Source organism: Nipponia nippon, unplaced genomic scaffold (assembly GCF_047370975.1).
Source record: "Nipponia nippon isolate SJK-2023a ecotype South Korea unplaced genomic scaffold, ASM4737097v1 scaffold_4, whole genome shotgun sequence".
Classification (NCBI taxonomy): Eukaryota; Metazoa; Chordata; class Aves; order Pelecaniformes; family Threskiornithidae; genus Nipponia; species Nipponia nippon.
Genome location: NW_028262358.1, coordinates 55,155,876 through 55,168,729, shown reverse-complemented (window position 1 = coordinate 55,168,729; position 12,854 = coordinate 55,155,876). Strand labels below are relative to the sequence as shown.

The following is a 12,854-nucleotide window of genomic DNA, read 5'->3' as shown; positions in this document are numbered from 1 at the left end:
ATAAAAAGATTGCGTGATCAACTTCAGCAAAATTGGAAAGAGATTCCCTTTCTGTGGTAATTCTGACTTCTCTGCAGATGTTTTCAGCTATTCTTACATAGCTGCTTTAAAAGAAAAAAGTGCACAGCCACATCTTATCACGTCTTATCTAAAATGGCTATTCCTCTATGCATTCATAACTTTTTAGTGAGAAATACACATAACTTTGACAAAAGTTTTAACACTTGCAGGACTGGAGTTCCCATGCATGCTACTAACACTTGATCATTGACTACAAAGTTAGACCAAAAATACGTAGAAAGTTGAATAAGTGACATTTAAGATTTCCTCTAAACTGCAGCTTGGTTAACTTATTTCAACTACAATTTTTTTTTCTTAAATATGACAGCTAGCACTTAAAAAAAAACTAAATACTTTCGCTAGTGCATTGCCCAGTCCTAAACATTCTTATCTCATTCTTAACACAGGAAACCAGAAGTGATTGCAGACTCTAGCAGATCAGTGCTTGGAAACAGAAAACTAAGTAGCAAAAAAACCCATATGAGAATTTATCACATGCATCACCATATTCCAAATTAACTTCTCACAAAGACAAGGAAAAAAAAAAAATCTAGTTGGCATTTTAATGAAGGCCTCTGCTAGTTATAAAGCAATGATAAAGTACTGGAATGGAGAAGGAAGAACTGATTACATTCCACTACATAAATTAGTCTAACAGTACTGTAGTTACTAGCCATCATAAACCCCATTTTTTCATCTTTATTTCCTGATGTAAGATAGGGTGGAACCACAGAGAGTTCCTTACATATAGGTTGAACTGTCCAGAGATTAAGTTACTCGGAAAAGATGTAAAAAGAATATAAATTAATATCCAACTTAGAAAAGATTAAATTGATACTTGTACTGATGCTCACACAGTATAGTAACAAGAAAAAAAAAAGATTAAATTAAAAGACAATTTATATACATACATTTTCCTATGGAAATAGGATTCTTTTAGGTCTCACTAAGCTCTCATCATAGCAGTAAGACATGACAATTGATCACAATGAGAACAGTCATAGCCACACAAGAGAATGTAAAAATTGAGCTCAACAAGACAAACATCTCCTTCCTTCAAGCTATAAAACAACCAATAAAATGTAATCAAGAAAAACAACTTCCCTTCTAGGCAGTTTCTTCACCACCACATGATTTACTGGACCCTTTAATTCAACCATCTAGTATCAGCTAGGGTAAGAAATGGGTACTAACCACACCCAGGAGAGTAAATTATTTTCTGTATAATCTACATCAGTCCACTGTATGAAGGCTGCTCCCCCCCACACACCTTTAACGCAGAGTTATGCTGCAGTTCAAGCAGTTCTGATGGTCAAGTGATTAAACTAAGTATCTCACCATTCGCGAAAAGCAGGCTGTAAGGATTCCACTTCCAGATCCTACATCAAGTGCTTTGGCTCCTTCATGTAACTGATCGGACAGAAGTTCAAGAGCATAGGCATGCTAAGAGAAGGAGACAGAAAACTTAAAAATATTTTAAGTGTCTATTTTACCCAATATATGTTCATTTCTTCAGTGATTTTGGGCAATGCACTGAGGATTTGAGTAAGAAATTTCAGAATTATTTTCTGTTACAAAAAAGGGGGCAGGAGTTAACTACATGATATAATCATTGCTATTTCATTGACTTCAACAAATTGGGGGGGGGGGGGGCGGGGCAGAGAGAGAGAGAGAGAGAGAGAGAGAAACTCATCTGACCATTCAAGCTTCTAGCACACTCAATTTAGATACAGTTATTGGGAGAGACACCATAAATCAGTTTAATTCTCTTCAGGCCTGGTGGTTCTTACTGTTCCAGCAGTATATGGCCCATAAAGAATTTAGATTATCATTGTGCTCTATACATTGGAATATGTTGGGACAGAGGCTAGATAGGAAGAAGGCAGCTTTGGAGGAAAATGGCTATTAAAACTACCTCTTGTATTATGTGCACACTTGCTGAATCAAAGAGTAGGAAAAAGAGGTTGTCTTTAACAAAGGCAGATAGCCAGGCTCATATACGAAATGTCTACAGACACACTTCGTGAACAGTTTTGCTTTCCTACATGGCGGACTAGTACACAAACTAAGCTTAGGTCACCCACTAAAAAAACAATTTGTTCTTTCATGTTTCAGAGATAGCCATTACAACGCTCTTACAGCTTAATCCATCACACCCAGAAAACAGAAATTATTAGAACATTTATTGTTAGAACACTTATTGTTAACATTTGCTTAGAGGATACATGTTCTTTTTGCTCTAACACTTCATATACTACTAGTGCTAAGCATAGGATAATTCAAGGATAATGACTTAGGTGAGTTAAAATTTTGAAACCATAATTAATACTTATTTTCTCACTTTTGACACTTTCCAAACATTGCAAGGACAAAATATATGCTTCTATTCACCCTCCATCTCAAAGAAACACAGAAAAATTATGTCTGTGCTAGATTTATGCATTGAAATCCCCTCTTAATGCTCAGTCATGAATGCCCTGGTCTCAAACCACTTGGCAAAAAAACTGCATCTCAGTACGGTATTTTTTTTTTCCCATCCGAAGAATTAAAAGCATTACAGCAATACCATACCACAGAAATCACTGTTGTTCACTCCTGAATTCTTGTATTTTTATAAATTGTAGAGAGTCAGAGTAATTTAGGTTGGAAAGGATCTCTGGAAATCCTGTGGTCCAACCCTCTTTCAACACAGGGGTAATCTAAATTAGGCTGCTTAGAGCCCTGTCCAGTCAGCTTGTGTATCAAAGAACAGAACTTCCACAATCTGCAAAACCTGTTCCAGTGCTTGACTACCCTCAATGTGAATTTTTCTTTTCACCCTAGAAACTAATCAGAATTTTCCATGTTGCATTTTTTTTGTCTGCTACCCCTCATCCTATCACTGTGCACCTCCAAGAAAAGTCTGGCTTGATCTTCTCTGTGCCCTCCTACTAGCCAGTTCACAAAAGCATCACTGCAATCAACTGTTCATTAAATTTGCTAGGATAAATATTTTATTTCAAAAGCATTTGGATGTTTGTAAAATCATCTATACTAGTCAGATAAGTTTAAAGCTTACCATATGTGGAGCACTGATTGTTGCTTGGAAACCTGTAAAACAAGAGAATGGAAGAACATGTCGATCGTTATTCAGACAGCAACCTTACGATCTTTATTATCTTGACTGTAAAATGCAGTATCTTAATTGTCACCCTCATTCAGGGCACTACACACACACACACACACACACACCCCCAACGGTTACATAGGTACTCTACTTCAGAAGTGAGTTAAGGTATATCATCTGACAGGTATGCCATGTCAACTCTGGACAGGAAAAAAAAAAAAAAAAGGTTCTATCCTTGATCTCAGGTACCATCTCCATTTTGTAACTATATTGCCTTAGCTTGATCAAGTATGCTGAATTCAGAAGAGTAATGTCTCCCAGAAGAACATAATGCCTGTTTCACTTGGTCTCTATGTAAAAACCTGGATTTGTTAGTTTGAGTTTGATGTGGTTGGGACCACAGAACTTCTGGAGACAATAACCTCATCTATTTTGCAAACATCACACACCTATGAGAAAACATGGATGAACACTCACCTATATTTGTTTCTGTGGAGACATATAAGCTTTTGAGTATGTATCTTAAAAGATTTTTGAATTTTCCTATACAACTAATAAAATCCTAATGCAATTCATAATTCTCACCACCCACTATTAAAGCAAAAATTCAAGAATTTTCCTATACAAATAATAAAATCCCATTACAATTCATAGTTCTCACCACCCACTATTAATGGGGGGGGGGGGGGGGGCAGTGTCAAGAAAAAAGAAATTAGTACATTTGCATAATTCATTCTCCTGCCTTGGAAAGATAAAACTGGGATCTGTATGGGAAACAACTATCCTAAACAACTGTCCTGTCAGTGGATCTTCCCATTTAAAGCCTATTTTCGTATTAAAAAAATCTCATGTAAAAGGTTTAAGAAACTCCACATTGATCCTAACTGAATCATTTCTGTAAAGAGAGAGACTGTTTCTGATGTAAACTGGATACAAATGATTTTTAAGTATTTAAATATCAGCTGCACCACAAATTGCTGTGGTTTAAAAAATACATACATATTTACACATATTAATTTTAACTAAAGAACATGTCTACTTCATGTATCCAAGTATGCCAATTGCATTACATAACAAATTGAAACTTAGTTAAAAGGTATTGAATAACTGATAAAGAACTAAACAAGCTTCCAAATTTAAAAAATTATGTTCACATTCTTAACACATATGGCAAACGCAGTCACAGTTATGCAAATTAGAACAATCTCCATCATTTTTGCAAGATGCTCTTACCTATGGACTGCGGAGAATCCATATAAGGGTTGTATTTTGCATAGTGGCAACGGTCTGTAGCCAGCATTACTTCAAATACCTTGTCTGATTTGATTATTCCATTTTCTATAAATAAACAAATAAATAAATAAAATTGAAGGCGTTGTTTCTCTTCTGCAATGGAAGAGCATGTGAAATACATGAATCTATTCCTAACGCTGTGAGAAATTATGCTACCTTACCCTCTCTAACACTCTAACTCTCATCATACTAGAATTTAAGCTGTGGTCTATAGATCAAACAATGCTTAAGCCAGTGAACTTTGAACAAGACTTTCCCAGCCGTTACAGATGCTTTTCTGAAACAGTAGAGACCATTTGCAAAGATCTATCCCCTAGAAAAACTCAGCTTCATGCACACCTTTGATATTCCTGAAAGCATAGTCAGTAAGAAACCGATATTACTCTACACACCAAACAAGATATACTTCACATTTTTAAGATGCTATATAAGTGAGTAATTATTGAAAAATACACAAAAGCAGGTCAGAAATGTGAAGCTGCAGCATCCTTCCTCAGTATTTTATTTTCAAGATCTCTTTCTCTTTTGTGCTGGCAAAAGAAAAAAATCCTTTTGTAAAGAAACTCCTACAGAATCAGAATTCTTATGCTGGGGCAGACTGAGGCCAAAGAGATTTTATATCAAAACACTTTAAATCTTTGTTCACTTTTCAAAATAAAATGTAAATGCACATGCATATAAAATGTCAGAAGCACTGTGCAGTGCAGCCATTTTTCCTCACAATTTTAAAGTTTTTTTTAACCTTGATAATTCTTTTTTTAAAGTTCTGAAGAGACATTTATGAGTAACAGAAAACTTTAGAAAACAAATGGAAGAAATTAATCACTTGCATTAGAAGACACAGTATAAACTACAAATTACTGAAATTTCAACAATGGATTGCTTCATTGAACTACTTACTTTAAACAAGGAAGATTTAGTTGGAAAATTATACTTAAAAGGGAAAAAAAAATAGGTAAGTTGAGTACCTTTAAAATCTAACCCAAAATGCAGTAACATAAAAATCAGATTAAGGAGCTTTTGTAAGGTTGTCCTAACTGAAGTCTCATCAGTGTTTTTTTTAAAGTACTACCAACACTAACACACCTGTGTCCAGCCCTGGGCTAACTTCTGCAGAGGCTTCCCTGACTGTTTACAGTGTGCTCCGAACTACCCTTATCAATAATGGGATTTGCTTTTGTTTTTTCTTATCTACTACCTGTGTCCAGGATTTAGTTATCCTATATAACAGAGGCTTGAATTCAAAGAGTAAAGTAACCCCCCAAAACATTTTGCTTTTTGGTCTGAAGACAAAGTATCAAACAGAACTGCAGTAGGAATACACTACCAAATTATTAAGGAAAAGAACAATTCTTAAAAAAAAAAAATCTTTCTTAGAATTATTTCTATATCTGATAAATCCCAGAAAAAGTATACGCTCCCCTCACAGACCACACACATGACACATATCCTGTGCTTTGACTTCATTTAGAACTGTATACTGCAGTTCCACTTAGAGGAAACTCCTCATTTCAGTGCAAGTTTTTTAACCTGAGACAGCAGGCATTTGCAGTAGTACATAAGTTTACTTACTGAGCAAAACTGTACCCCAAAGAAAACAAACAAATCAATCCATTAACACACTGGCACTGACAATGTAAGATAGTAAGGAAAAAAAATCATTTTCCCCTGACCACTCGGAATTAGTTGTGTATCAGTTCTGTGAAAAAAAGCATATAAACAAACAAACAAAATTTTCTGTTAGATTCTCATTAGGTATTACCAAGAAATTAGTATCTCTAAAATAAATGTACGTTAAAAAAAAGAGGCAGGAGAATAATCAAAGCTGATTATAACAGGAGTGAAGAGATAAAGGTTCTGGGGGGCAGAAGGGAGGTCAAAAAGCAGCAGCTGAGAAACACTCAGGAAAGATCTAAAATAGCGATTTATTCCTTGAGACTGTGTATCATGCAGATAGATGCATACATGCTAGAAGCTATAGGTAGCCACCTGCTCTTTCCTTCTGTGCCTTGCAGAAAAACCCATGCAGAGAACACACAGATCAAGCTTCCAGCTGGCAAGAGCAACCGCAGGGCCCTACGGTAAGGCCGAAAACCTCCTCTAGTTTTCAGGGGACTTCCTCTGGAGTGCTGTGGCTGCAGGCTGCTTCCAAACCTCCTCCTTCACACTACCCCATAATCCATTTCCCCTTTTTACAAAACTCCATGCCTGCCACCTCTCTCATCTACTCCTGTCATCTTTCTCCTTAGAGTATCAGTAAGTAAATTCACCTCTCAGCATTTACAAATTTTATTCTGCCTCCATTCTATTACTTACGTATTTTACCTGTTCTTCCCCCAACTTGTTTAATGAGAGTATAAGAGCTCAATGGCAGAGATTGTCTGGGGATGTATGTGCAACACAAAGTACTTTGTTTCAGCCAAAGTACGTATAACTTGATAAAGTGTGATGCTTACACTGACAGGCAAATGACCAAAAAAAAATTGGAAACAGTAGCTACTAATATTCTACAAATTCTGAGCATTCAGGATGCTCTCATTCAGCGAACACTCTTTGCTCACTGTTGGACTGTCTCTGATTAGTGTCATCTTTTTCATCAGTAAGTAAGAAGTTAAGCAAGTTACCCATATTCAGAGCCCCCAGCAGAACCAGGGGGAGAAGCTGGATCTTGTTGCTCAGCCACGTACTTCAATTATTGAATAATCCTCCCTCTTAATAGAAAATACAGCCTCTCAGCTAGGAATGTGGAATTACAGGGCATCACATTATCCCCCCCACAGATGAAGCCTGCTTTTCAAATTTGCTTATTATACAATGGAGAGAACAACAAGTTTTAGGAGGGAATTAAGAAAAGCAATCAAGCCCTAAATAGTAAAGTCAATATTGACTTTGTAGTATCTTTTTCTGTGTTGATAACAAAGAATTTTTCTTAGTCTCATGGTTGAATATAGAGAAACACAGCAACTGCAAGGTACTGAACTCCAATTAAAGTCCTTTCCTTCCTGCAGCAGTCAGTCCCAAGATGACCAACTGCCAGGATCTTAATTCTGTCTAGAACAAATCTCTATCAGATTCTGAATGAAGTCCAGAAAACAAGTATATCCCCTAAAAAAGCCAATAATAAAAGCTTATTTTGCAAAGAAGACATTCTAATTTCATGCCATCTCTAAGTGCCGAAAAAAAACAAGATGACCAACAGTAAATTATTTATTAATAAAATGCCAATGCAAAACATTGCCTAGATCTTAAAAGGAAGCTATATATTGCAGGAAAATAATTCACAATAAAATATACATAGTTTGATTATCCTTTCCAATGATAACGTGCACAGAAGACTCTCCTTGAGGAGACTGCTGGGTTTCAAGGCTCTGATAATGAGTACTGCAAACAAATCAGATGTTAAATTATAAAGTGTTTACAAGCAAAGGCTAATACACAAACACGCTAGCTTACAGCTTAAAATCAAAAGTAAACTCTGTTTATTAGAGTTACATCAGCACAACTCCTAAGCTTCAAAGGGCTGAAGCCGAAAAGTAACCACTTAAGAGTGGAGCACAGCCTGAAGAGTTCAAGAGTTACTCTGCAGAGGCTGCAGCAATGACAACTTGACATAATTGGAGCATGTTTTGAAAACTCACTCTGGTCTGCTTCTTTTCCACAAATAACACCACGAAAACAGGAAAAGAGCTCACAGAGCAGTCCTTGGATTTGAAGGTGGAAATATACCACTGTTGAATGTAACCTGGGAAACTGGGCAGTTGGCTGTCAGAGAGAGAGGAAAAAAGAGCTAAAAGTCTGGAAAGACACCATGGTCTTGCAACAAGTAAACAACTTATCTTCTTATTTAGCAACAGATGCATTACTGAAGTGCTTATCTTTCAAAGAACTGCTTACATCACTGATGGTATCCTGACTGTTGATCAAACAAGCTTCCAACCAAACCATAAAATACTAGCAGTCAACATTTACACCACCACTAGCTTCTAGATCAGAAAAAGGATGTCTCATTGCCACATGACAAAATCCAGCACACAAGCTTACTATACAAGCTATAAACAGCTACTCAAACACCTCCTGCTGCTGGCTTTACATAAACAAAATGCTCATGCAGATCCCCAAACCATTTACGGTGGGACTATTCCAGCATCCACATAGTTCAGTTTCTCCCCAGGTTACTTTCTCCATAACCACTGCAGAGTACTTCACTTATGAAGATGACTTTGCAGCAGAACAGTGATATTTTTAAATCATACAGGGGTCTTAAAACATGATGCAAAACGCATACAGCTCCATATTACAAAAGATGAAGTCAAGTAGATTAAAATTACTCAAATGACAAATAACAGTTTCCAGATGTCTCCATCTGACCCACGCAAACCAGCCAGCAACTTTCAAGAGGAAAGTGGGTTGGAACAGAACCATATCTTGATTTTCAAGCAATGTGAAGTTAGTTGGTTTTAAGCAGCTGATCAACTGATGTTTTTAAGGTCAGGGTCTTTTTATGTGGGGAGAGGAAGAAAAAAAGATGGGAAAGAAAGCAATTCAGTTAATAGAATTTTATCTAAGTAATGAGCATAGGAAGATTTCACTGTAAACCATGAACACAAAGAAAGCACTTTGAACAAGAAGTGATGGATCAGCATCCCAAGATCCAATAAAGGACACTGACCTCAAAACATACAAAGCTCTTTGTGCTAAAGAAACTGAAAGTAGGTGTTCACAAACAAGTGTTTTTTAAACTGCTCATACATACAAGCCTCTTGTGCTTTGCTGATAATTTAAGAGTATCTGCCTCAAACATTTAGCTGCATGTCTGTTATCACTATGATTTGGATTCACAATGATACATGATTCAAACAGAATGCTACATACAGCTAACTGGAAAAAATCAGTTGACAGTCTGTCGTTCAGAGACACGATGACAGAAAGACTGATGAAAGTAAGGGTCCATCAGAACTAATCTTAGAGTCCAGAAAGTAAACAAAGATCGAATCGCATGAAAACCCCAAAGAGGCAGAAACCAAAAATAAAATAAAATATTTTTTTAAATATTAAATTAGCATGTAAATGCTACTCAAAACATGCAGAGGTAAAACCACATGGGAACCAAAAGCCAGGTTCAACACAACAAACTAGTACACAGCCTCAAGGCTCAGTTAAATACAAACTTACCCTCCAAAATTTCACTTCTACTTTATGGGAGTGTTCCTTCCCTACTTAATAACAATCACCTTCAAAAACAACCTGTGCATTTTGGTATAATGGATAAGAGCTCTCTATTCATTTTCATGGATTTAAGAGTCTGCAGATGACTAATTTAGACACATTTAACCACAGCTGCACTGCTCCCTCATACTGCAGGCCAATGTTGCAAAGTTGGTATTAACCATTTTCTTCTCTGGGGGTGGGGAAAGGCATGCTAGTGCTTTGCTCATAGCCCTGCAGTGTATATGTTTATCACAAAAGCCATCTATGATGTACTTATATTTATCAAAATGGTTATGTTGACTTTGTCGAAATCTGTATCAGCACCTGAGTGAAGAAACTTTTGGGAGTACCTGAAAGAAGAAAGTGACTTAAGGTTGGGTTCAGCCTGCCAGAACACAGAGCTGCACTTTCCAATAAACCTTCACGCCTGTGTGCAGATGAGGGAGCCTTCACCTCTGAGCACACCTTGACCCCTCTACATTTGAGAGGGCTGAACTTCACTTACAAAGCACACGGAATGTCAAAACTGAAGCGGTCGACACAAAACAGCAACAACTGTCAGTAATAACTAAAAACTGTTGCAGAGGTTAAGATAAACTTAGCTAGATAGGAGATAGATAAGCAACTCTCCTCGCAGTAAGGCTTGAGGCAAGGCTACTTCAATAGCTTTAGCAGATCTTTAAAGAAAGGCAGATGCGGCACATCTTACACCTTACTGAGCAGATTCCACACAACCACTTGCTCATCTGTTTTCAGAAAAGCCAATGCTGTCAAGACCAGCAGCCTGACCAGATGAACAGTCTGTTATTATGAAGGTGGTTTCATTAAAACAGGCACTAGCACTATGCAAAATCTGAGGAAGATCAAAAGATCAGCAAAACATGACCCTGACTCCTAGGACAAAATGACACAAAGCTGTCATACTAGCAGAAATAAGGAAGAATTTTTAAAGTTATATTTGTCTGACCATCTCTTTTAGATTTCAACAGTGCAAGCATTTAAAACTGTTTTGTGCTCACGTCCAATGTTGCAGTATTCAGGTTCTGAAGTCTTAAAACATAACTCACAAGTCAACCAGTGCAGGAGATGTCATTCCAAAAATTCACAGGTCCTAAGCTCTGAAAGAGTTTACTCTGCTTTTGCCAAAATTTAGTAATTTGAATCAAAATTAAAACCATGAATAAAATGAACCTCATCTTGTAGCAGTCTTAAGAAAAATTTTTACTTAAAAAAGTGTTGTCGTAACACTAACAAACACAACTGAGGTATTATATTCACAGAAACAATCATTCAAAAGAACACAAACATTATGCATTTCTTTCCAAGCTTACTAATGGCTCTTAGTACTATACCAGGATGAAAGAAATAGTAGCATTAAAAGAAAAGCTTGGAGTTATATTGAAACTAAAACATACAGGATTCCCTCTTTTTAACATGCCCACAAGCAATGGTAATCACCTGTCAGGGACAGATTTGCAAAATTAATTCCATTTTACTATGGATTATTAGGCAGCTTCAGGCTACCAGAAAAAATAGTATTATGCCACTAAACCCAACCAGAGACAAAAAAAAAAAAAAAAAAAAATCTTCAATCAAGCAAAAGAAGTAAACATTTTTAAATTAAAATAACTGATTATAAAGTGTTGTGATATAAATAAGCAGCCATAAACATGCTCTCTTTTTTTTCCTGGACAACTGAGGACGTGGACTTCGTTGCACTGAATTTTGGGGTTGTTGTGAGAAAGAATTGGTATGTTTTTAACATTACATCGACACCTTGTCTAATGCTAAGGGAAAAAAAAAAAAATACCAACAACAAAGAACCAGTTAAGAACGCAATCTTAATTTACACACAGATAACATGTGATGAATGTTTTTAAAATTATTTTTCCTTTCTGTTAACATTTCTTATTTTCTGGGATGTTAAGTTGCCTTGATTTACATGAAGGCCTCCCTCTTAGGAGGTCAAGGGTGTAGAAATTCCTTCAAAACACTTCACTGCCATGGGCAAATCACTAAAAAAAAAAATACTTAAATCACTAATAAAAAAAAAAAGTCTTGTGGCAACTTTTTTAGGCAATTATTCAAATGACTTGCTAACAAAATAATAAAAAAAAACCCCTCAGTGCTCCAAAATATAGCATCACAGATTTCAACTCTATGCCACCTGAGACATTACCCAAATCTAAGGAATTTTAGATGTTCTTAAACTAACGTATCAGTGGATGTATTAATTTTTAATTAAAAAAAAAAAAAAAAAGGTTCCATTTTCAACTGTTTCACTGTCCGGCCATGGATTACAATGCTTAGTCACTCAAGCCTCAATACAACATATACATTGAAGGGAAGTGTGTTCACTGAATGCACACAACGGGCAGCATAACTGCTTGTACAGTGGAGGTTTTAAATTTGGGTTAAGTGTTTTTTATTGGTCTAGTTTTCCATTGCCATTTCCCTTCTTCATGTTCATCCAAGTTACATTACTCTTCCTCGAGCAAAATTAGCCAGATGTAGAATAGATTTGGATAAACCAAGGAAGATGACATGGCAGGTGAAAAAACAAAACAAAAGCAATGTTTAGTCCTTGCTGAACCTAGCTCTAGCTTAGGCTTAGCAATGCCATATTCAATGCCTTCACATTCATGGCAGTTCCCAAAGAGATTTGTCCTCAGCAATCAGAAACCTGCAACAAAGGTGCAGATTCATTGTAGATCAGCCTTCACTATGATGAAACTTGCCAAGATGTCATTTTTAATTATTCAACATCTAAATAATGAAATGCTCAGAGAAATATCTTTAGCATGTCTAAGAATAGAATCTGCAAACCCTGACAATATTTGAATATACACTGATTCGGAACACCACTCACACTGAAAAATTAGGAATCTGGTCTCAAGTGAGGCACGAAATTCTATGGAATTTGTGGTATCTCGTCAATTACAGTTGCTAACTTTTGTGATACAAGTTGATCAGATGAGGAAGAGGAAACAAGCCCACAGATGGTTAACAACACAGTTGAGTTAATTCACCTTCACCTGGAAATGTGGATTCAAAAGCAGGTATATGTGGTTATAACACCATTGGCACAACATTATCAGAGAAATAAGGAAAGGAAGATTGTCATATGGCAGCACACCATATTGATTGGAGGAGAGAAAGAGAGGTATGATAAGGAAACTTAATTAAC

At 36.4% G+C, this 12,854-nt stretch overlaps 1 protein-coding gene across 3 annotated transcripts in view; it reads right to left on the bottom strand.

Annotated features, from left to right (window-relative positions):
- Positions 1-12,854, bottom strand: part of PCMT1 (protein-L-isoaspartate (D-aspartate) O-methyltransferase) — a 35,255-nt gene that overhangs the window by 18,162 nt on the left and 4,239 nt on the right. For all 3 annotated transcript variants that reach the window (XM_087777539.1, XM_087777538.1, XM_087777540.1), the window contains exons 2-4: positions 4,400-4,504; positions 3,119-3,150; positions 1,399-1,503 (exon numbers count right to left, since the gene is read on the bottom strand). In XM_087777539.1, the coding sequence (XP_087633665.1) occupies positions 1,399-1,503; positions 3,119-3,150; positions 4,400-4,504 (242 nt within the window). The remainder of the gene's footprint in view (positions 1-1,398; positions 1,504-3,118; positions 3,151-4,399; positions 4,505-12,854) is intronic.